At 40.4% G+C, this 25850-nt stretch overlaps 1 protein-coding gene across 1 annotated transcript in view; it reads right to left on the reverse strand.

The window, feature by feature from the left end:
- CC2D2A (coiled-coil and C2 domain containing 2A) overlaps positions 1-25850 on the reverse strand; it is a 134845-nt gene that overhangs the window by 85607 nt on the left and 23388 nt on the right. Inside the window, exons 5-8 of the mRNA XM_010358116.2 lie at positions 11844-11932; positions 11441-11542; positions 3828-3929; positions 2640-2816 (exon numbers count right to left, since the gene is read on the reverse strand). Of these exons, the coding sequence (XP_010356418.1) occupies positions 2640-2816; positions 3828-3929; positions 11441-11542; positions 11844-11932 (470 nt within the window). The remainder of the gene's footprint in view (positions 1-2639; positions 2817-3827; positions 3930-11440; positions 11543-11843; positions 11933-25850) is intronic.

Below are 25850 nucleotides of genomic sequence, written 5' to 3' on the forward strand. Positions count from 1 at the left end.
GATATTTTCCAAACGTCGTCTCCTCCTTCCTCTTTTTCTTTCTCCTTCTTTTAAAAATTTAAACCTGGTATCCATTTATGAGCAACATCTTTTAAAATCCTGTGGAGACTTTCAGGTAGCTGAAGACAACGATGGCAGTCTAGCTACTTGCCTCTTAATATTTCCTCCCCATGTACATGAAACAGTAGGAAGGAAAAAGGGAATCTATGTAGAAACCGTGCTTTTAACTTAGCTTGAAGACAGAGAATGTCAAAACATCGAACAAGTGAAAAGAGAAAGATCACCAGATGGCAGTGTGTAATCTTCTTTCTCTTGCCCCACCTCTGCTTCGTGGTGAGCAAAATCACCCAGAGAAAAACTGCAGAGAAGACAGAAAAGGGAAGCTAGCAAAAGGGGCTACAGAGGATCTAAAACTTTGTTCAAAAAGACTAAATCAACCTTGAAGATGAAAATACTTTAAAAGTGTCTGGGCGGAGTAGAGCATGGACTATAGGGAAGGGGCTTCAAAATGTGTGTGATTTAAAATGTGTGTGATTTTAGGAAAACAGAGCTTCTGGGGCAGTGAATAGGCAAAAGGAAGGGAGAAGTGGCCTTTGGTGGAAAGTGTCATAATTTCAGAAGATGTTCACAACTGGAGACTTCTATCAACAGGTGAAGCCCAATTCTCCTCCATTTGAGAGTGCACTATGCCTCGTGACTTGCTTCTCCTGAGTAGAACATGGCAGAAGTGACAGTATGTGGCTCCTGAGACTAGGTCATAAAGGAAGTGTGGCTTCCTTTTTGGGTTCTCTCCTAGATCATTTGCTTTTGGGAAGTTAGCTGTCATGTCAGGAGGACACTGAAGCAACATTGAATGAGCTGAATGCTGATTTGCATAACGATTGTTATAGAATAAGCTAAAATATTCCCGAGCTTCTATAAATCTAGGTAAAAGAAGTGCATTTCTGGGAGGCATTTTTCAAGGGAGGAGATTATAAGTGAAGCAGAGAATTAAGCCAATTATGTGAATACTAGAATATCCTAGGGTGTTTTTGTTATTTTAATGTGGCAAAATATATATAACATAAAGTCCACCATTTTAACCTTTTTTTTTTTTTTTAGACAGAGTCTTGCTCTGTCATCTAGGCTGGAGTGCAATGGCACGATCTCGGCTCACTGCAACTTCCGCCACTCGGGTTCAAGTAATTCTCCTGCCTCAGCCTTCTGAGTAGCTGGATTACAGGTGCCTGCCACCACACCCAGCTAATTTTTGTAATTTTAGTAGAGACGGGGTTTCATCATGTTGGCCAGGCTGGTCACAAACTCCTGACCTTAGGTGATCCACCCTTCTGGGCCTCCCAAAGCTGGGATTATAGGCCACCACGCCCAGCCCATTTTAACCATTTTTAGGTGAACAGTTCAGTGGCATTAAGTAAATTCACATTGTGGTTCTACCATTACCACCATCTGTCCATCTTCCCAGACTGAAATTCTATACCCATTAAACAACAACTTTGATTCCTTCTTTCCTCTAGCCTCTGACCACCACCATTCTACTTTCTGTCTCTATGATTTTGACTATACAACGTAGCTCATATAAGTGAAAGCACACAATATTTATTCTTTTGTGACTGGCTTATTTTTCTTAGTGTAATGTCTTCAAGGTATATCTGTGTTGTGGCATGTGTCTGAATGTCCATGCTTTCTGAGGGTGTATACTATTCCATTGTATATTTATGTTTATCCATTTATCTGCTAATGAACACTTGGGTTGCTTCTACCTTTTGGCTTTTGTGCATAATGCTGCTATGAACATTGATGCACAAGTATATGTTCAAGTTCTTGTCTTCAATGCTTTTGGATATAAACACAGAGTGAAATTGAATTGCTGGATCATATTATAATTCTGTAGTTAACTTTTGAAGAACCACCATACTGTTTTTCACAGTAGCTGCACTATTTTACATGGCTGCAAGCAATGCACCAAAGTCCAATTTCTCCATATCCTCTATGATACTTGTTTTGTTTTTGGTAAGAGCCATTCTAATGGATGTGCAGGGGTATCTCATTGTGGGTTTGATTTGCACTTCCCTTATGATGAATGGTGTAAAGTATCTTTTTATGGACTTATTGTCTATTTGCATGTCTTCTTTGAAGAAATGTCTGTTCAATACCTTTGCCCATTTTTAAATGGTATATTCTCCTTTTACCTCACACATACCACCCACAGTTGCAGAATTTGAGTTGTAGCCTGGGTGTGGTGTTTGGGCACAAAAAGCTGCTTACTTTGTAAAGTTGTGGTAAGAGAGAGACTGAGGTTTCATTTGCCTTGCAGAGGAACATACTTTGCACATGGAATAAATACTAATCATTATGTGGAGTCTAGCAAGAAAAATCCACAAGCCACATTATTTAATTTTTTTTTTTTCACAAAAGAAAGATAAACAGGTTTAATCAAGGTTCTTCCTACTACATTGTAGGGTCTAACCCAGAGCACAGGGAGCCATGTGAATTCAGTACTTGGGATTTCAACTCATGTGGAGTGTCATTCTCCTGGTGGTGGCGGGTTTTCTCCTCAGCCACTTTCTTTCTTGCAGGTATATCACCCTTTTCCTCCCAGCCCTCCACCCACACCTCATTACCATCCTGATATTAAATACCATTTCCTTTCCTCTTCCTCGTGCAGTTGGTTCTTCTTCTTCCCCTTCCTCCTCCCCTTGATTAGTTCCCGCTCTATGTCTTGCTTTTGGCTTTTCCTCTGATTCTTCTGGTTCGTGATCAAAGTTGAAAGTAAAGAAGTTGTAGGCCTCTTCTGGAGAAGGGAAGCCAGGTGGAACCTAACGCAAAGCAAGGAGCAATCGCAATTTCCCATTTAAAGCTGTAATGAGCTCTGCACAATTAACTGACAGCTGGCTTGATGCTAATGGGATCAGGCGTATTCCAGGCCTCTGAAGCATACTGTCTTAGTTAAAGGTGTGAGATTACTGGTAATAAACTTTAATACCTGCCACAGGCAGTGGGAAGCCTCCTTTAATAGTAACTCTAATCAGTGACTTTAAAAAAACCCAGCAATTATTTACATTCCAATAAGTACATAAATATATTATTTATAGTAGTAAACACTTTAGATAAGGTTATTAAAATGACAAACAGTGGATTTATTGTTTTATCAGCTAATGCTGAGATAGTTTTGTTTTATTATGAGAAATATAGAAATTTTTAAACAAATAACCTTTTTTTGTTGTTTCTCTTTTTGAGTTAGTACTCTCCTTTTTTCCTATAATGAAAGCTGGGGCAACTTCAGAGCTGAACAAATTGTCTTATCACCAACATTTCCTGTCTTTCCATGCACCGCCTCTTCCTCAAGTCAGGCAATATTCTGATCTCTCCAGCTAGTATGAAAGTTGGAATCACTTCTCAAACTTTTTTCTTGCAGACTGCATGGCAACAGCAGTCAAGTTATGTATGTAGTCATTTATTTATTTTTAATTTAGAGATGAGGTCTCACTCTGTCACCCAGACTGGAGTGCAGTGGTGCATTCATGGCTCACTGCAGCTTTGACCTCATGGGCTCAAGTGATCCTCCCATCTCAGCCTCCCAAGTAGCTGGGACCACAGGCATGTGCCATCATGCCTGGCTAATTTTTGTATTTTTTGTAGAGATGGGGTTTCGCCATGTTGTCTAGGCTGGTCTTGAACTCCTGTACTCAATCGATCTGCCTGTCTTGGCCTCCCAACGTGCTGGAATTGCAGGCATGAGCCACCACAACCGGGCTGTAGTCATTTCTCATTGGATATTTGTAAAAAGCACAAACGAAAAAATGATTTAAAAAGACAAGATTTCTCACCTGGGGTTTAGGCTTGATTTTTCGTGCAGAATCATGGAACTTGACTCTTGAATAACTTTGGGAATCAATTTCTTGTTGAGTCCTTTCTACCTCTTTCCCTGGCTGTATGAGTGGAAAAAAATGATGCATAAGCCATTTAAACCAAGAAACTTGGGCTGTTCTAAAATGAAGGTTAACCCCCTGCCCCAAAGGCTTATCTTCTGACTGCTATTGCATCTTATCATTCCTAAGGCACGGAATGCTGGCAAATTTAAAATGCAGTCATGCCCTCCATAGCAACAACCTACAGAACTGCATGCATGACAGAGGTCGTACAGACTATAAATATGGTATTTTTACTCTACCCTTTTTATGTTTACATAAAAAAATACTTACCATTGTGTTACATTGCTATGGTATTCAGAAAAGTAACATGCTCTTCAGGTTTGTAGCCTTGGTGTGTAGTTGGCTATGCCATCTAGGTTTGTGTAGGTACATTCACACAATGGTGTTCACACAATGACGAAAATGCTTAAGAACACATTTCTCAGGACATATCCCCATCATTAAGTGACGCATGACTGTATATTTGAAGGTTGATGTTGCTGAATATTTTCTTACTCAACTGGTCTCTCTCAAGACTAAACAAATTTAAAATTGTATACTCAACAAGCTTTAAAATGAAAACTGTTGGCCAGAGGCAGTGGCTCATACTTGAACTCCCAGCACTTTGGGAGGTCGAGGCGGGCAGATCACCTGAGGTCCGCAGTTTGAGACCAGCCTGGCAAACATAGTGAAACCCCACCTTTACTAAAAATACAAAGATTAGCCAGGTGTAGTGGCGGGCACCTGTAATCCCAGCTACTCGGGGACTGAGGCAGGAAAATCCCTTGAACCTGGGAGGCAGAGGTTGCAGTGAGCTAAGATTGCACCACTGCACTCCAGCCTGGGAGACAGAGCAAGACTACATCTCAAAAAAAAAAAAAAAAGTGTTATCTGATCCTATAAATTAAGATTATATACTTTACAGAGGATCGTTTCCAAATAGTCTCTAAAGAAAAACATTAATCATGTCTGACTGTAAATAAGTCCAACATACCTCCTCCAGGGCACACGGCCTGTCTTCACTCAGCCTCTGGTCCCGTTATCCACCCCGGGAAGCTGAGTCCTCTGCTTCCACTTGCTCTATGTGATAGTTATCATATGGATATTCCCTTTTGCCTCTGAAAGCTAATCTGCAAGCTGCTGTTTCCAACTTCTTACCCATCTCTCCTTCTAATCCACCCCTTTTAAAACCCAGATACTCCTCCTTTTTCATGAAGCACAATCTAAATGTCAAGCAATTGTGAGCAATTCTAAGCCATCCCAGTAGTACATATAGGTGTTCATAGCAAGAAGGAACATACTTATTCTACCTATGACAGAAACCTCACCATTATTATATGGACTGAGAATTATTTCATAGCATGGAGTAACTGTCACCCAACAACAGTAATGTAGTGTGCCATCTTCACTGGGGGCCTTCAGTATATCCTTCCCAAGTCCTACCTGTTCCTCAAGACCACACAAAACTTCCTTTCTCCATCCTAAAATTAACTCTCTTTTTGGAATCAAATTGTTTGATTCATATCAGGCACTGTCCTGTAAAGCTTGGCAATTGAAACCATCGGCTCTGAAGTCTGACTGTCTGGCTTTGAATTTTAACTCTACCACTTACAACTTAGGCCACTTGAGTAGAGCATCAAATAAGGAAATGTACATAAAATATAACCAGTTAGGTACATTAATAGTAGCTATTATTATCACATTACTAGCTTTTTTCTTACATGTCTTTTGTTTTGGTCTATAGTTTGTATGCACGTGATATGACTAAACATTTTAGTTTAGCCCATGGGAAACCAGAGCCTGTGACAAGGGTTTTCCTATGCCTGTAGTTGACTCTGAGAAGTGACACCAAAGAACAGGAATTGGGGACTGGGAAGAATAAAGCAAGTGGAAAGTGAGTGCAGGAGAACTTGATTGAGAAGGCTACCACCGTGGGCAACAGAGTTTAACCCACAGGGATCCTCTGAGGAGTCATGCAGACTGCTTCTCAGAATTGTCCGCCAGGGACACAGGAGAGGGGAATATTTGTCTAATGGCTTCTGTCCCCCAGGTGATTGGAGGGGCTCAGAAACAGATGGCCCAAAATAAGCTGCTTTAACATGCTGAACTGAAGAAGAAGCCTCAAGGTCTCTCTGACTTCCCCTCCCTTGGATGCCAAATTCCCTGTCTCTCCTAAAGCACAGGATGAGGTTGTTCTCTGAAGTTCCCTTAGCTGCCTGAGTCCAAACCTGCCAAAGAAGAAGACAGTGACCTTTAGTCCCTCCCTTGAGTGTTCATTAACTGTACCCATATCGCAGGAAGAAAGACTGAAGTTCATCAACACACTTGGACAGACTTTAGTCAAAAACCATTGTCTGCTCTGCGGGCCCAACAGACTTTGTCCGAGGCCACTGTTATGCTCTTCGAGCCCATAGAATTCCCCTAAAAATCATTTGCTACTCACTAAAATCACCCACACTTCTCCACCTCTGTTTCCTCTAGGATGAAGGGTACATAACTCTACTCCTTGCACATTTATAAATGTGTATGCCTTTTCTCCTATTAATCTTCCTTTTGTCAGCTGATTTTCAGTGAACTTTCAGAGGGTGACAAGGAAGTTTCCCCTTGGCCTCTACATAGTTGGTGATTGCACCAGAGGGTGTTAAGCCCCTGGTGCTTCCAGTCTCATGTATGTGTCAGAATACATGAGTGGGCCTCTGCAAACCTTCTGGAGAGGCAGGGATACACCTGGAATGAAACCTGGAGGTACGGCTAAAGTGAGGTGCTGTTAAATTTCACTTATGTGCAGCTAGATGTCCAGTAATGGCCAGAATAACAATGAGGGTGTCAGTTGGGTATAATCTATCCTAATATTGAGTGACTATATACAGTTTCCTTTTATGTTGATTTTCTCATTTTGTAGTGTTAAGGTTAAATAGTTATATACCAACTAAATTGTATAGAAGTTGAAGCTGTGCTAATCAATACATTCCACAATGTAATGCTAAATGAAGTTATTATTTTTCTTGGTAAATTTCAGTATTTTAAATGTTTTTGAGGATGAGGAAAGAAGCAGATGAGTATTACCCAATGTAAGGATTATTTTTTCTTTTTTTTTTTTTTGAGATGGAGTCTCATTCTTTCACCCAGATTGGAGTGCAGTGGCACAATCTCGGCTCACTACAACCTCCGCCTCCCAGGTTCACGCGATTCTCCTGCCTCAGCCTCCCGAGTAACTGAGATTAAAGGCGCCTGCCACTACGCCCAGCTAATTTTTTTTGTATTTTTAGTAGAGACGAGGTTTCACTATGTTGGTCAGATTGGTCTTGAACTCCTGACCTTGTGATCCACCCACCTCAGCCTCCCAAAGTGCTGGGATTACAGGCATGAGCTACCGCACCCAGCCTAGGATTTTAAAAAACTGCAGTAGAATAAAGATCAGATTCCTGTGCTTGGTCAGGAAGGCTTTTTAAGATTCTGCCAAGTCAGGTCCTCTTGTAAAATAGGGCTAAAACTTTCTCATGCATTGTCGATGATGCCATTCTATTCCTGTCTGCTCCACCTCCTATACCACAGGAGAGAGACTGATGTGTTTGAAAACACACAAAACAAACCGAGAAGTCAACCCATGAAAGAGAAACTTGGCTCTGCATAGGCAAGCCTTGGGCTTTAGAGATCTGTGAAGATGATGATAATAAAACAGAAGACCAGGCAGAAAGCTTAACATTAGTAATCTAGAAAATAATTAGGTTAAATTCCATGTGGCAAAATATGTGGAAATTATTATTTTTGTTTCTTTCCATTGGGTTGGTATAGAAAATATGCTCAGATAATATAATTTCATTGATGTGATTTATTGCAGTATTGATGGTTTTATTGCAGTATTTATGGACTTCATAAAAAAGTATAAATGTAATTTTTGTCAAAATCTTAAAAAGTTTTAAAGTCAATTATATTAATACATTTAAGGCCATTAATTATACTTAAATACATTGAGCATGCTGAATTAAATTTTAAAGAGCTATAATACATTTATATAATCATAATGTAATAATTACATTGAATATCAATCCAGCAATAAAATATTGAGTGCCTATCATATGTGCACATATCCATCTAGGAATTCTTTCTCACCCTTAAATTTTTTGTATCCTACAATAAGGCTTTAGGGCCCTCTTCTAACTTGAGCTAGACCAATTCAAGTCTCACTACTTTTGTTATAGCATAATTACAAAATATAGTAGCTATAGCCCTGATCTCTCTTCTAAACCATAATCTAAACCAATTTCTTAAAAGACACCCTAATCTGATTGTCTTGTAGACCCCTCACATTTTTATATATGCTTGATACTGGTCCTGATACTAATGAAGATACATTATTTGCAAATAACTTCTCCATTTTCTGTGTTCTTCTTACCTTGTTCAACGGTCTCCTTTGAAGCACAAGTTTTAAATTTTGATGAAGTCCAATGTAGTTATTTATCCTTTTGCTACTTGTGCTTTGGGTGTCAGATCAAAGAAAGCCATGGACTAATTTTTATATAACCTGATTTTGAGGCTGGGATGAGGTGCCATGTTGTTGGGCTGCTAACAGCACCCATTACAGAGCTGAATGCCCCTATATCCCCACTGGCCGTCAACCCCACTGAGCTCCTCAAGGGTGAGATCTCACTGTCATCACTGTGTGTTCTGAGCCTATCAGACACCTGGCAGGAAGGAGTTTCTCATAAATGCTGGCTGGGTGACAGGTAGATTAGGTTCAAGGATCAGATCTTGGGTAATCTGAGACAGGGAACCAGGGCCACATGTAGAAAAATTTTGGTCATATCTAGTGGAGGCTAAGTTTTCAAGGTTCTGTGTTAATTCTACTTTGATGTTTATGTGTTCTTAGAGATTTGCATTTGTTCACGTATCACAAGTCTGCTGAGTATAAAGTGAAAGGAAATACAAAACAGATTAAGCAGTGGTTTGCGTTGGTAAATTTGGATTACTGACCAAAGTATTCCTAACTGGTTTCCCCTTTTCTCTCTGAGTATACAGCGTCTAACAGTCACTAATACTTAAATAGAGAGGGCTGACCATGTGCCTGGTACTATGTGAAACACTGTAACATGTATTCACTCCTTTAATCCTCAAAACAACACTAAGAACTAGGTTCTGGAATTACCCCTATTTTATAGAGGCGGGAAGTGGGGTCTGTAGAGTAGCTAAACGCAAAGGTCGCATCACTAGTGAGTGAGGTTGGCAGCCTTTAGCCCTGGGCAGCTGAAGTTCAGCATCTGTGCTCTTTGTGTACTATATTTTTTGATGAACAGGATATTGAACCATTTTTTAGATATTCCTTCTAGATTTGAGGTATATACATGAAGAAACGTGGTTGTGAGATGTTCTATTATGAATATGTGATGTGGTCTAAAGACAAAGCAGTTGATGTTTGCCTCAATACCATAAGAATGGTACTTAGGGAATATGGAATATTATGAACATACAAGCCAAGTCCTGATCACAAGGAGAAATAAACACCCTAGTAGCCAAGGGAGTATATTTTTACTTCTACAACTTCCAGCTTTATTTGAGATATCAGTATTTGTGGCCCATGGACTGTGACAGCTACATGAATTATGATATCTATTTTTTGAAATGATGTTGTGAAATGGTTTTTAGTCAGAAGGTATAGAAAAAGCCACATATAAAAGACCAGAACCTCCTATCACTTAGCCAACATGACTAGATGCTTAGCCTCACATGCCCATGAAAATAACCAAAGTACTTGTGTCAAGCTGATGGGATTATAGATATTTTTCTTTATTTTCCGATATTTTTAAGTTATGGCTTTTGTAGTAAGAAAATAAATGGGAATTAAAGGAAAGAAATGCTTTTTCAGTAGAATGGATCATGAAGGCGCATAACAAATAGTCATAAAGCCATTTCATTGGACTGACTAGGATTCCTACTGAAGACCACAAAACATAAGCAAGGCTGCAAGATTCCTTATAATTATGCAACTTATGACTTCTTTGGGGTGAATATAGGTAACATTTTATAACACCTCATCACAGAAAAAGAAAAGGCATCATTTAAAAAATCAGAAATATCCCTAGAGCCTGGGCTTCTTTGTCTTAATGGTTAAAAACAACCCAAACCAATAAAAACAACAAAAAACCAATTGGGTTGGAGTTGCAAACACCTCCTGAGCTACCTGCTGTTTTTCTTTCTGTTCTTTTTTCTGCGTCATAGCGCTTACCCCTCTGTTTTTCTTTTCCGGGCTCCCTCTCCTCCTCAAGGGCTTTAACTCTAAGGTTTTCTTCAAAGGCACTCTCAAAACTTCAACACTCACCACAGTAGAAATACTTCCTAAATCTGTTTCTCCAGGTCTAGGCCCTTCCTCTGTGTCTCTGGAGAACACATATTGAGATTCCTCACCAGCACCTCAAATGCAAACAAAATTCACTCTAGTGCATTCACACTGCCTCCCCTTCCTGTTGTCAATAGCTTTCCATGGCTTGTAGAAAACTACTGAGGCTCCTAAATGTGACATTCAAGGACCCTTAGCATCTGACTTTATTTTTGTACTGCATTTTTATCTCTCTCCCTGCTTTCCAGGAAGATCCATGGATCCAGCAATGCTGACCCAATGAGACAGACTGGAAATGATATAGAGCTGGGATCAAATCCCGATTCTTCCACATGCATGCTCTGTGACCCGGGGTGGTTTCACATCTACTCTGACCCTCGGTTTCCTCATCTGTTAAATGTGAATGAAAATAATAGTACCTGCCATGTAGGGATAATGAAATATGATAACATGGGACAAAGGTGGCAAAATGCCTGGCACAGAGTAGTACCTTATAAATAGTAGCTGTTGTAATTATTAATATTTTTGAAATAGGGTCTCACTGTTGCCCAGGCAGGACTGCAGTGGTGTAATCATAGCTCACTGCAGGCTTGACCTCCTGGGCCTAACTGATCCTCCCACCTCAGCTTCCCGAGTAGCTGGGACTACAGGCATAAGCCACCATGCTCAGCTAAATTTTTTATTTTTATTTTTAGTAGGAGTGGGGACTTGCTCTGTTGCCCAGGCTGGTGTTGGACTCTTTTTTTTTTTTTGGAGACGGAGTCTCATTCTGCCTCCAGGCTGGAGTGCAGTGGTGCGATCTCGGCTCACTGCAAGCTCCGCCTCCCGGGTTCACGCCATTCTCCTGCCTCAGCCTCCCGAGTAGCTGGGACTACAGGCGCCCGCCGCTACGCCCGGCTAATTTTTTTGTATTTTTAGTAGAGATGGGGTTTCACTGTGTTAGCCAGGATGGTCTCGATCTCCTGACCTCGTGATCCGCCCGTCTCGGCCTCCCAAAGTGCTGGGATTACAGGCGTGAGCCACCGCGCCCGGCTGAACTCTTGGACTCAAGTGATCCTCCCACCTCAGTCTCCCAAAGTGTATTATAATTATTAATCAGCATTTAATATCATACCTCTGCTCTAAAAACTTTTGCTGGAAACTTTATATTCTGCTTTACTGGTTTTGATCACAAAGTAGAGAGGGTATTTCTCACCTCTGTGCCAAATTCGGTCTCCAGTTCTTTCTTACTGGGACTTCGTAAGCGCCTGGGCCGAGGAGTGGGGATTTCCTGCAGCAATGCACTTTCTGCTTTGGACTAAAAAGTCAAACAGAAATTTACTGCTACATGATGTCAAGAATGCTGAGAAATAATCAGTAAAATATACATGCTATCCTTTAAGGGGTAAGAACAAGGAAAATGGTTTAGAAAAGTGACATTAAATTCTGAAGCATAATTTTCATCTGTGCCAATGCAAAATAAGACATTAACATTTAAAACTTGAAAGACAAATTGAATGGTATTCAAATCCATGCAGTTTGGAGCATAAAAAGTAAGCTAGACAAGCCCTGGAAGATTGCAGTCAGCACTGAACAGAATATTCATGTGGTTCTCTCACCCTCGCAGCCTGCAATTTCTCCCTCATGCGTCCCCTCATGGAAAATTCTGCAAAGCCTGTTCTGGAAGTTGAAGGAATTGGAGGTAAGCCTAAAAAACAAAAACAAAAACAAAAACAAAACAAAAAAGAAAAGAAAATAAGGAAAGAAAAAGGAAAATTACTTTAAAACAATTCTCTCCCCACAAAAGGGAAGATTAAATTTAAAAAGAAATAAGAGAACATAATTTTATTTGGCACATTTAGAACTTCACATAAGCAAACATGAGACCATGCTGACAACCATCCTTTTGACATAGTAAGTACATGTCTTGGCTTTTCTGAAACTGAGAGCCAAAACCTCAGTCCTGCCTGGCACTGTCATCTTGACTTAACTAAGAATGAAATGAATGACACTTGACTGTTCAAGGCACACGAATACTTACCAATTCAATTGCCACTGGGAAAAGGCTCTCACATTTGTTGATTTGAGAAACAGGCTTGTCAGGTGAATGGTTGGCTAATGAGTTTGGGGTTTCCGGGTTTAACTGTCAATTGCACTGGTATCTTTGATCAGAGAAACCTTTTCTAGAGGCCCAGACCTAGCCCTGGGCTATCATAGAGACAATATACATTTTGTATATCTTATTGAATTTACCCATAAATATAATGAACTATCAGGCAGCTATTGTGTGCCAGGTTCTGTGATACCTGCATCAAATGCATTTCTCAACAGTTTTTCTGCTGTCTTTGTGAGGAGTACCCAAGGTATTATGATCACCAAGTATCACAAAGATGAAGGCTCTGCAGCCCTGTGTGATAAATGGCTCTACAATCACACACCTAGGATGTGGAATTCTTGGGATTTGGTCCCAGTCCCACATTCCCCAATTCTCTAAACCATTACAAAAGAGGTGGAAGTAAAATGGAGTCTTTGGGGAACAGAATGTTAGCATGGGTGGAGCAGAGTGTCTCTACTAGGATGAAGAAGGACTCAAGATTACAAAAGGATTTTGGGGTCAAGTTAGGGAAAGCTTCTGATGTCACATTAAGGTGTCTCGGGTATATTCCCTAAGCAGTGTGGATGTCGTGAAGAATGTGCAGGGAGGAGGACGTGAATGCAAGCAGTGTTTTCAGAAGCTGCACCACAGGATGGTTGGGGTGGAGTGGGTGAGGTGCCAGGGACCCCAGCCAGGATGCCCTGGTATGAGTTAGGAAGGAAAGGGGGTCAGTGTGAGTCAGTAAGACAGGCCACACAAGGGAAAATACAATAGGGCCTAGTGGCGATTGGTAGGTATGGAAAAATGATCAGTAGCAGCGGCAGCAGTAGTATCTTCTGGGAACTTTTTAGATACACAGATTTTCAGGCATACTCTAAAACCTGGAGGTACAGCCCAGACAACCAGGGAGTTTAAACACACACTCAACCTGGAGGACCCCAGTATAGAGGAATAAGGAAAAAGTGAGGGAATCTGAGGTTTCAACACAAGGAGTTTGATGCTGCTGAGAAAGAAAAATGAGAGGGGGAAGTCAGACTGGGAGGTGTCGGAGTGAATTTGTCTAGGGCCAGATGAGTCTGCGGTGCTTGTTCAGGACACCAAGCTCTGGGACGGGGCCAGACTGAACAGTAAAGGCTTGGGAAGGCTTTCAACCATGGTGAGTGCTGAAGCTTTAAGAAAGGAGTTTCCTGAGGAGAGAAGGATCCTCACACTTGTAGACAATGACACTATCTTGGGAGGAAGGAAGCAAGTGAAAGTAAGAGAGCTAGGAGGAAAAGTGGCAGAGAGAAGGCAAAGATAACAGGTCTGCAGGTTCCTCCTGAGCCTGCTTTATGCAAGCCAAGACACCACCTCAACGCCCATTTCTGCAGCACAGCCACTCTGTTTCTTGGGTTGTGCCTTCTTCCATATGTGTGATAGAAAGCTATAAAATACGACTTATATCATGCCCCCGACTATCACTTAATGCCTGTATGGAGGCATGAAATATTTATGGTAATGATTAGAGTCTGGCATGCATGTGTTGAGGTTCAGAGTTCTTTAAGAGAATCTCCATTAGCTTAATAAAAATTTTTGGCATTCTTTTAAAACTCACTTAAAATCAAGTCATTTTTCGTTTTAAAGATAATATAACTATGGTAGATTATGTTCCTGTGACATATGCACAGAGTCATGAGACTTCCTTCATCTGTCACATTTTGAATTTATATACAGTTATGTACTGCACAAAGAAGTTTTGGTCAATGGCAGACCCCATATACAATGGTGGTCCCATAGGATTATAATGGAGAATATGTAGAGATCTGATCTATGGCACCTGATATTGGCTTTGCAGATCGAGTAGGAGAAATAACTGATAGTCAGTAATGATGCTGGGACATTTGGTTTTCCATATTTAAAAAATACAGATATATATACCACACCTAGGTTTGTGTAAGTATGCTTTATCATGGTCCCTTAATGATACAATCACTCAGCTATGCGTTTCTCAGAATGTATCCCTGTCATTAAATGACACATGATTGCATTTGTTAGGCTATTTGATTAGTACCCGTTTCCTCTCCAGGTTCTAATGTCCCCAGCCACGCAGGGAAGGCACACTGTAAGTATCACTAAGCGTGTGTGGAATGCCTGAGTGGGTAAACAGGGGCTTCTAGACTGAACCCGTGCTTCTTGCCAATGCTTTCCTCTGGCTGACCATTTACTGTGCCACTGTCCCTGTCACCAACCCCCTCCACCACCAGTGAGAAGCCTTTTTCAAAACTAATAAGTTTTTATGAACATGAAAAATAATCTTATTTACACCCCCTTAAAAAATTCAGGGTTTTTTTTAGTTTACATAAAACAGTTATTACTTGTACATGGTTTACTAGAACAATTTTATGAATTATTCTTTAAAAGAGAGACAAGATATTTTATTAAACACTATCTCTTCTGAATAAAGAAACTGAAGTAGTCTTATTATTAGTTTAAAAAACATTGACAATTTTTGAAACCATAAAAAGTAGCTCTTGCCTGATTCTTTTTTGAAATTATGAAATTTATCACTTTTAATAGACGTTATTTTTTAGAGCAGTTTAGGTCCACAAAAAAGTTGAGGGCAAGTTGCAGAGACTTCCCATATATCCCAGTCCCAACATGCTTAGTTTCCCTGATGCTTGTACCCTCCACGAGAGTGGCACATTCATTACAATTGATGAACATACATTGACGCATCAATCACCCAAAATCCATAGTTTGCCTGGGGATTTAGTTCTGGTGCTGTATATTCTACAGATTTGGATAAAGCTATAATGATACGTATCCAGCATGATCGAATGATACAGAGTAGTCTCACTGCCCTTCAAATCGTCTGTGCTCCACCCGTTCAGCCCTCCCTCCCCTCTACTTTCTGGCAACCACTGATCTTTTTACTGATTTTGTTTTTAAAATCTGTGCTAGTAAAAGACATGTAAAGGATTTAAAGATTTACAAATCAGGTCTGTACAACTAGCTGATGGCATGTCATCTTCCCAACTAGACTGTGACCAGCTGAGAGCAAGAAACGTATTGGGGGACTTTTGAACTCGGTTTTTGTAGTATTAGATCAGTGAAGGAACAACATAGAAAGGAACCATGATGGTGTGAGGGATATTACACTTAAAAAGGTATTTCAAACAAGAAGAATGTAATCTTCATTTGTTTGAAAACAGTAATGATGAAGACTTTTTAAAAAAGATAGTATTACTAACATGACATCCATGGAAGCCAAAGGTACCAGTTCACTCCTTTTGACATCAGAGCTAATGGGGTTAAGTACTTTCATTTTTGTCTTGGTAGAATATGGCAAACAGGGTTTCTTTAAACAGCTGGAAATACTAAGACAACCCTCATTAAACATTTTTCTTCTAATTTATTGTCAGTTGCTCCACTCCATTACTAATCAGCTACATGACCTCGAACTGGATCTCCCTTTCAAGCCCTGCAGGTGAGAACTGATCTGCCAGGCTCGAGGAAGGGCTTGATTTCACATTTACAAAAAGAGGCATATTCAGAAAATGGCCCTTTGACCCAGCTAAGAAAACCTGACATGAATAAAGTTTCTGTAGCATCAAATGCAAAGTCTGATGAAAATTTTTTTTTAATTAAGATGTGATTTGAGGGCATACAGGAACTTATGGATAATGACAGAATTTTAGGACATTCCATTAAAAATATATACATAATGTCAATGTAGTATGAAATGTGGATTTCTTTGGCAAAGTGATGTTTTTCATCAGACACAGCAAGAGGCTAGATGTTCAGCAATGTTGCTCTTGCTGCCTAGCAAACCCATTAACCCCAAGGCTACGTGAGCCTTATGTTTGAAATGGCTTTCAGATCTTCTCTGCACTCTCTCTCCTCTTTCCTATCACCCATACTCACTGTTCCCCAGTTATTTCTCTTTTCAGGCTTGGTAAAGTAGTGGACACTCTCCATTTTTCTCCTAAGCACTTCAGTTATACCTGATCCCTCAGAAAACACAACCATGTTTTCCTAACAAACAGGCATTTCATTTCAGATAATTTTCTGTTCCTCTCATGTTATGTCCACAAATTGATGTGATCCAGAATTCCGATGCCTCACCTACATTTTTCATTAAAAACAGTTTTATTGACATATAAGACATATACCACAAAGATCCTGCTTTTAAAATGTGCAGAACACATGAATAGGCATTCTCTGAGAAAGAAGTACAATGGGCTAACAAGCACACGAAAAGATCTTTAACATCATTAGTCATTAGGAAAATGGAAACCAAAACCGCAATTAGGTACCACTTCACCCCTATAGGATGAGTATAATAAACAAGAGAGATAATAACAAGTGTTGACAAGGATGTGGATAATTTAAAATTTCTGTGCTGGTAGGAATATAAATTGCTGTAGCTACTCTGGAAAACATTTTGGTAATTCCTCTAAATCTTTGGCAAATATTTAAAAGTATGATAATAATTTATGTCAACTTAAAAATATGCAAGGAAAACCTAGTATTTCCATAATTATTGCAGGGGTAGTGGAAAAAAGAGTTACAGGGACACAGGCCTGAACTACCTTTTACTTCTGCTTCTCCATTAAAAATGCTCAAACCTCACCACAAAATTATCTTTCCCTAATGCAAAATTCCAGGATAGACTATAAAATATAGAGAAAAGGGGGTAGGAAGAGCATGGGGCAAAAGCCAGCTTGACTTCAGTAGCAAAAATGGGAGAATAACAGGGCTGAGAGGAAAAATGTATTTCTGGGCTCTCTAGCCTGTTCCATTGGTCTGTATGCCTGTTTTTGTACCTATACCATGCTGTTTTAGTTACTGTATCCTTGCAGTATAGTTTGAAGTCAGGCAGTCTGATGCCTCCAGTTTTCTTCTTTTTGCTTAGGATCATGTTGGCTATTTGGGCTCGCTTTTCCTTCCAAATGAATTTTATAACAGTTTTTTTCTAATTCTGTATAAAATGTCATCAGTAGTTTGATAGGAATAGCACTGAATGTTAAATTGCTTTGAGCAATATGTCCAGTTTAACAATATTGATTCTTCTTATCCATGAGAATGGGATGTTTTTTCATTTGTTTGTGTTATCTCTGATTTCTTTCAGCAGTGCTTTGTAATTCTCCTAGTAGAGATCTTTCACCTTCCTGGTTAGCTGTATTTCTAGGCGCTTTTTCTTTGTGTGGCTATTGTGAATGGGATTGCATTCTTGATTTGGCTCTCAGCTTGGACATTATTGGTATACAGAAATGCTACTAATTTTTGTACATTGATTTTGTATTGTGAAACTTTGCTGAAGTTGTTTATCAGATCTAGGAGCCTTTGGGCAGAGACTATGGGGTTTTCTTTTTCTTTTTCTTTTTTTGTTTGAGATGGAGTCTCACTCTGTTACCCAGGCTGGAGTACAGTGGTGTGATCTCGGCTCACGGCAAGCTCTGCCTCCTGGGTTCACATCATTCTCCTGCCTCAACCTCCCAAGTAGCTGGGACTACAGGTGCCCGCCACCATGCCCAGCTAATTTTTTGTATTGTTAGTAGAGATGAGGTTTCACCACGTTAGCCAGGATGGTCTCAATCTCCTGACCACGTGATCCGCCCGCCTTGGCCTCCCAAAGTGCTGGGATTACAGGTGTGAGCCACCACACTCCGCCGACTATGGGGTTTTCTAGGTATAGAATAATGTCACTTGCGAAGAGAGATAGTGTGACTTCCTCTCTTTCTAGAAATAAAGCCACACATCTGCAACCATCTGATCTTTAACAAAGCTTACAATAACAGCAATGGGGGAAAGGACTCCCTATTCAATAAAAGGTGCTGGGATAACTGGCTAGCCATATGCAGAAGACTCTTTCCTTTCACCATATACAAAAATCAACTCAAGATGGATTAAAGACTTAAATGTAAAACCTAAAACTTTAGAAACCCTAAAAGAAAACCTAGGAAATATCATTCTGGACACTGGCCCTGGCAAAGACTTCATGATGAAGTCTCCGAAAGCAATTGCACCAAAAACAAAAATTGACCAGTGGGACCTAATTAAACTAGAGAGCTTCTGCACAGCAAAAGAAACTATCAACAGAGCAAACAGACAACCTACAGAATGGGAGAAAATTATGCAGCTGACAAAGGTCTAATATTCAGAACCTATAAGAAACTTAAACAATTCAATAAGCAAAACACAGACAGCCTCACTGAAAAATGGGCAAAGAATGTGAACAGATAATTTTCAAAAGAAGACGTACTTGTGGCCAACAAACATTTGAAAAATGCTCAATATCACTAATAATTAGGGAAATCCAAATAAAAATCACAATGAGATTCCATCTTACACCAGTGAAAATGGCCATTACTATATTAAGATGTCAAAAAATAACGATGCTGGCAAAGTTGAGAAGAAAAGGGAACCCTTATACACTGCGGGTGGGAATGTAAATTAGTTCTGCCACTGTGGAAAGCAATCTGGCGATTTCCCAAAGAACTTAAAATAGAACTATCATTTGGCCCAGTAATCCCATTACACACAAAGGAATATAAATCATTCTACCATAAAGACACATGTATTCACATGCTCATCACAGTACTATTCACAATAGTAAATACATGGAATCAACGTAGGTGCCCATCAGTGGTGTACTGGATAAAGAAAATGTAGTACATATACATCATGAATACTACATAGCCATAAAAAAGAATGAATTCATGTCCTTTGCAGCAACATGGGTGGAGCTGGAGGCTATTATCACAAGCGAATTAATGAAGGAACAGAAAACCAAATACCGCATGTTCTCACTTGTAAGTGGGAGCTAAATATTGAGCTACATATGGACACAAAGAAGGAAACATAGAGGCTGGGCATGGTGGCTCATGCCTGTAATCCTAGCACTTTGAGAGGCTGAGGCAGGAGGATTGCCTGAGCTCAGGAGTTCAAGACCAGCTTGGGCAACATGGTGAAACCCCGTCTCTAGTAAAATACCAAAAATTAGCTGAGTGGGGTGGCATGTGCCAGTAATCCCAGCTACATGGGGGGGCTGAGGCAGGAGAATCACTTGAAGCCAGGAGGTGGAGGCTGCAGTGAACTGAGATCATGCTACTGTACTCCAGCCTGGGCAACAGAATGAGACTCTGTCTTCCAAAAAAAGAAAAAGAAACAATAGACATTGGGCCTATTTGAAGGTGGAGGGTGGGAGGCAGGTGAGGGTTGAAAAACTACCTATTGGATATTATGCTGATTACCTGGGGGACAAAATGATCTGTATACCAACCTCGCAATATGCAGTTTACCCATGTAACAAACCTGACATGTACCCCTTGAACCTAAAATAAAAGTTTGAAAGAAAATTAAAAAAATAGATAATTTGTGAAGTCACCATTCTTTGTTTTTAAGTTTATATATGCTTCACCCTGTTACATATTGTAACTGTATGTTGTCAATCAAAGCATGTAGTTGATTCACACTAATTAAAACTTTCAAATTTTGAGGATTAAAAATGTAATTAGTGGACAATCTGATGCAAGACCCTAGGATAGCCTGTAAGCCACAACTAATGCTCTGGGTACATAGGACACAACTTTACTGTCAGGCAGGTTTTTACCCAGGGCAAAAAAAGGGTCCAAAAACCTATTGGTGGCTGTAACTAGAATTTAAGAAAGTAGGTCATTGATTTTTTCTCTTGATTTTCTAACTTTTATGAAATAGACCAGTATCACTTGTGAAAGTGTCACTACATAAAAAGAAAGTCAAAATGGGCTGAGAACAAATTGGCTGTCCCTGTATGAGCCCCAGCACTGCTGATAGTTCACATTTGCTGAGGTGCTCTGGAGGGACTTCTCTGATCACTGTCTTTTTTGCTAGTTCTCCCAGGCTCACTCTTTCCGAGTCCCACCAGCATTTTCATTTTATGTTAGCTGAAAACTCAGGAACCCTTGCTCTGGCACATGCGTCTCTTTCTCATGTGTGGTCTTGGGATCCTGGCCCTGTCTGGTGCCCCTTCCTCTTCTTTGTGCTTCAGCAGATGGTGCAGACTTGGGGACCATCAGCCTGGACAAGACTTGGTGCTCTCATGCTGTTGTGTTGGTCCACAGGGCATGAGGCTCCAAACAGGACTTTCAGAGACTCTGAGAGTTGTCAAGAATATCACAGATATATTTTGACATGGAGATTCTACTTAGGATTGAGTCTTCCACATTGTCTTCTACAGAGTGGAAAAAAATATTAACAGGTATTCAGGAGGACCAAGAACTGTGTGAGAAATGCTGGGTGAAGTGTGTGTAGTCTCAGAACAAACTTCATGAATTTCCAAGAGTAGAAATGATATGAAAAGTTTCTCAAGTTGAAGTCTTTTTTTGGAGCAGTTCATTTCTAAGAGGATACTAGTATTCTACAAACTCCAGTTTTGGAAATGCTGGATTACAGAATCTTGTCTTGACTCTTCAATCATTCAACCAACAAATATTCTTTGAGCACCTGTTATGTGTTCAAGGTACTAGGGATGGGGCAGTGAACAAAACAAATGAATGCCTCCACCCTCATAGAGAGTGTATGCCAGTAGGGGAGATGGACCACAAACAAGTTCTGTAGTTAGTATGTCAGATGGTGATATTAAGTGTAGAGACAAATAACACAGGATCAGGGGATAAGGAGGGCCAGGAGGGAGGGGTGAATTGCAGTTTTAAATAGAGTAGGCCAGGCGTAGTGACTCAAGCCTGTCATCCCAGCACTTTGGAAGGCTGAAGCAGGCAGATTGCTTGAGCTCAGGAGTTTGAGACCAGCCTGGGCAACATGGTAAAATGCTGCCTCCACAAAAATTAGCTAGGTATGGTGGTGCACACCTGTAGTCCTAGCTACCTGTAGTCTCAAAATTAGCTAGGTGAGGTGGGAGGATGGCTGTGCCCAGGAGGCAGAGGTTGCAGTGAGCCAAGATTGCACCACTGCACTCCAGCCTGAGCAACAGAGCTAGACTTTGTCCCAATAAATAAATAAATAAAGTGGCCAGGTAAGGGCCTCCAGGTGAGATAAGAACAGGTGAAGAAAGAGGGGGATCAAACCATGTAGACACCTAGGGGATGAGAATTTCAGGTACAAGTAGTACTAACTGATGCAAAGACTCTAAGATAGAGCTAAGCCTGATGTGAGGCCAGAGCAGAAATGGGGAACCCAAAAATTGAGGGAATGGAATAGTAGATATTAGGTCACAGAAGTAAGGGGAAACGCAACCACATAGGTCATCCTAAATAATTAGGCATTAACAAATATGATGACATCAAGAAGGTGGTGAAGCAGGCATCAGAGGGCCCCCTCGAGGGCATCCTAGGCTACATTGAGCACCCAGGCTGTCTTCTCCGACTTTAACAGTGACACCCACTCTTCCACCTTTGATGCTGGGGCTGGCATTGCCCTCAACGACCACTTTGTCAAGCTGATTTCCTGGTATGACAATGAATTTGGCTATAGCAACAGAGTAGTGGCCCACATGGCCTCCAAGGAGTAAGATCCCTGGACCACCAAACCCAGCGAGAGCACGAAAGGAAGACAGAGGCCCTCAGCTGCTGAGGAGTCCCTGCCGCCCTCAGTCCCCCACCTCACTGAGAATCTCCCCTCCTCACAATTTCCATGCAGACCCCCTGAAGAGGGAGGAGCCTGGGGTGCCCCACTTTGTCGTGTACCATCAATAAAGTCCCCTGTGCTGAAAAAAAAAAAAAAATGGCATTAACTCTGAGTTGAGTGAGAGCCATTGGAAGGTTTAAACAGAGAAGTGACATGACTTTATTTTCATAGGACCACTCTGGCTGTTGGGTTGAAAATGAAGGTTGAGAATGGAAGCAAGAAGATCAGTTAGGAGGCTACTGCAGTATTCTAGATGAGAGGTGAAAGTGGCTTAGATCAGGGTGGTAGCTGTGGAGAGAGTAAGAAGTAGTCATTAGATCTATTCTGAAGGTAGAGCAAACAGGATTTGATGGTAGATAGGATGTGGGCAGACAGAAAGACAGGGGTTAAGGATGACTCCAAGTTTTTGACCCAAGCAATAGAAAAAAAATGTAAAGTCCATTTAATGAGGTGGGATGACTCTAGGAGAAACAGGTTTGGATTGATAGAAACAGATCAGAAGGTCAGTTTCAGTTAAGTAAAATTTGAGTTGTCTCAAAATACATAATAGATCTAGAGAAATGTAAGAGCTAAAACTATAAAATTTCTAGGAGAAAACATGGGAGAAAATTTTCATAACTTTGAGTTGGGCAAATAATTTTTAGATACAACCCCAAAAGCACAATCTGTAATAAAAATATAATAAATTTGAGTTTATCAAAATTTAAAACTTTTGTACTTCAAAGACACCATTAAGAAAATGAAAAGACAAGCCATTGACTTGGAGAAAATATTTTCAAATTATGTTATCTGATGAAGTACTTGTATCTAAAATACATAAAGAATTTTTACAACTCTCTAGTAAGACAACTCAATTAATAAATGAGTAAAAAATGTAAAATAGCTGGGTGTGGTGGCTCACACCACCCAGGTGGGTGGGTCACTTGAGGTCAGGAGTTCAAGATCGGCCTGGCTGACATGGTGAAACCCTGTCTCTACTAAAAATACAAAAATTAGCTGGGTGTGGTGGCGAGCACCTGTAATCCTAGTTACTCAGGAGGCTGAGGCAAGCGAATCACATGAGCCCAGGGGGTGGAGGTTGCAGTTAGCCAAGATTGCACCACTGCACTACAGCCTGGGTGACAGAGTGAGACTCTTGTCTCAAACTAAATAGTCATTTTACTAAGAAGATATACAAATGGCTAATGAGAATATGAAAAAATACTCAAATCATTAATCATGAGGGAAGTGCAAGTTAAAAGCACAAGACACCACTATACATCTACTGTAAAGGGTATAATTAAAGACAGATAATACCAAGTGTTGGAAAAGATGTGGAGAAACTGGAACTTTCATACACTGTTGTCAGAAAAGTAAAATGATGCAGCCACTTTGAAAAGTGTATTGACAGTTTCTTAAAAAGCTACACATAAGTTTATCATATGACTCAGAGATTCTACTACTAGGAATCCTCCCAAAAGAAATGGAAACATAAGTTTACACAAAGACATGTTGCAAGTGTTCACAGCGACACTGTGGATAATACCACCAAACTGAATATAATCCACATGTCCCTCAACAGGTGAATGAATAAACAAAATGTAGTGTGTCCGTATGATGAAATATAATTCAGCAACCAAAGAAATGAAATTGAAATGTGGATACATGCTATAATATTTATGAATCTCAAAAATCATTATGCTAAGTGAAAGAGGTCAGGTGCAAATCACTACATATTGTATGATTCCATTTACATGCAATGTTCAGAAAAGACACACTTCCAGGAATAAAAACCAGATCAGTGTTTGCCTAGAGCTAGGGCTAGGAGTGGAAGCAAATAGGCACAAAGGAACTTTTTGGGGTGATAAAAATATTCTAAAACTGGATTGTAGTGTGATATTGCACGTTTATATATCTGCCAAAAATTCCTTAAATTGTACACTAACAATGGGTGAATTTTATGGTATGTAAGTTATATTTCAGTAAGCCAAAGATATGGGTTGTCTTATTAGATGTGCAAAAGTGGATGTTGAGTATGTGGTTGCATATTTAGTCTGGAAGAAGTCCACGCTGGAGATAAAAATTTGGAACTGGTCAGTATATAGATTGAATTTAAAGTCTTGAGATGACAACAATAATCGAATATTGATAAAGATAAGAAAGCCAAGCACTGAGCCTAGGGTGCTCCAACATGGAGTCGTCGGGATGTGAATAAGAACATGCAAAGGAGAAAGAGGTACAGCCAGTGGGGCAGAAGGAAAACCAGGCAAGTGGAGTCCTGGAAGCCAAGTGCAAAAGCAGGAGAGAATGGTGAGCGCCATCAAATGCTGTGAAAGTCAAGTAACATAAAGAACTGACTATTGAATTTAGCAAATGTGTGAGTCATTGGTCACCTTGGCAAGGACATTTTCAATAAACGGGTGGGTGTGTGAGTTACACTGGAGTGATTTCAAGAGAAGACTGGAGACAAAAATGAGAAAAAATGAGTTTGAAAGAATTTTGCTCTAAAGAATTTTTGTTTTTTTGTTTGTTCGCTTTAAAGGAGGGTAGGGAATTAGGACTGAGTACAGAGTAATTGCGGCCTTGGCTTTCCTCATAACTAACAATAGGTAATATTTATTTATACGTATTAGTACTTTAATTTAGTCTTCCCAGTACTGTGTGAGGTAGTGAACGGCAGCGTTGGTGAACGTCTTGACATTTCCTACATTCTCCAGTGTGCATCCTTGGACTAGAATGTTCATCCCATTCTCCAGCTGGTAGGCACTAAGGTAACTCCCAAGGCCCGGCTCCTTCAGGCAGCTTCCCTCTTTGTCTCATGCTGTGCCTTATAACATTCTCCGCCACCCCAGGCCAGTCTCTCCAGGTCCTCATGACTATTAAAAAGTATACCTAAAATAAACACTTTATTTCCTTTCATTTACATCATATTTCACTGGATTCTGAACTTTCTTTTCCACCAATACTGACAAATTGGCTCCGAAATGATGGTTTAATCAGAGAAACTAACATGAATGAATGGAAAACAGATGGTAGTAATGAAGAAATTTATGTTCCTAAGAAACTACTTAATGTGTGATAGTTACTCCCTCAAGAGATGGTGCAAGATGAAATCATGGGGGAATGTGTGTACTTTTAAACTAGATGTTTATTTTATTTGGAACTATTCCACATTCAGTGAAATGCTTTCTTTATTTGGAATGTCATGACTATATATATGTTTGAAGAGCAGATTAGAAGCCAAGCTTTCACTGCATGGGTTTGTGGTGTGGTTCATTAGGGAGGTGGCGCCTCCAGACATGTGCCCGAAGCAGTATGTGAGGCCATAGGTTAGGGGTGCTGGTCTCTGCGTCTCTAAATGCAGCCTGACGTTGACAATACTTGGAGCCTTGTAGGACAGAGGGTCACAGGTTCAAGGTGAGGGCCTGGGCTGGTATCACTGAGGGGCAGCCCAGACTCATGAGAAGTTTGGGAAGTAAAAGGTCAAAGGAGTAATCAAACATGTGGATCCAGATGTTTGAGCAGACTTGGTTGAAAAGACACAATGGGCATGGTGGTAAGTAAGCACACCTAAAGCAGAGCAATGCCTAGAGGGAAAAGCAGAAAGGTCACTTGGAGATACTGTTCACTCAGAGTGCCATCTGCATGCCAGCACTATGCTAAGCAGAGCTGAAAGTCAGGCTCTGCCCTCAAGGACTGCTAGTTTGGTGAAGGAGGGCAGGAGGCGTACCAATGAAAAGATGCCTCTGGATACTCACTCAGGTGCAAGGGCCATGGGAGCAAAGAAAATATCTACTCAGCTTACTCTGGGGAATAGGGGATGTTTTCCAAAGGGGGTGACATGTATATATTGATTTTTGAGAGATGAATAGTTAGAATAAGACAAACAAATAAATGAAAACCCCAAACAGGAAACAGGCTGTTCTAGGGAGGCAGAGATAGGTAG

Source organism: Rhinopithecus roxellana, chromosome 2 (assembly GCF_007565055.1).
Source record: "Rhinopithecus roxellana isolate Shanxi Qingling chromosome 2, ASM756505v1, whole genome shotgun sequence".
NCBI classification, from domain to species: domain Eukaryota; kingdom Metazoa; phylum Chordata; class Mammalia; order Primates; family Cercopithecidae; genus Rhinopithecus; species Rhinopithecus roxellana.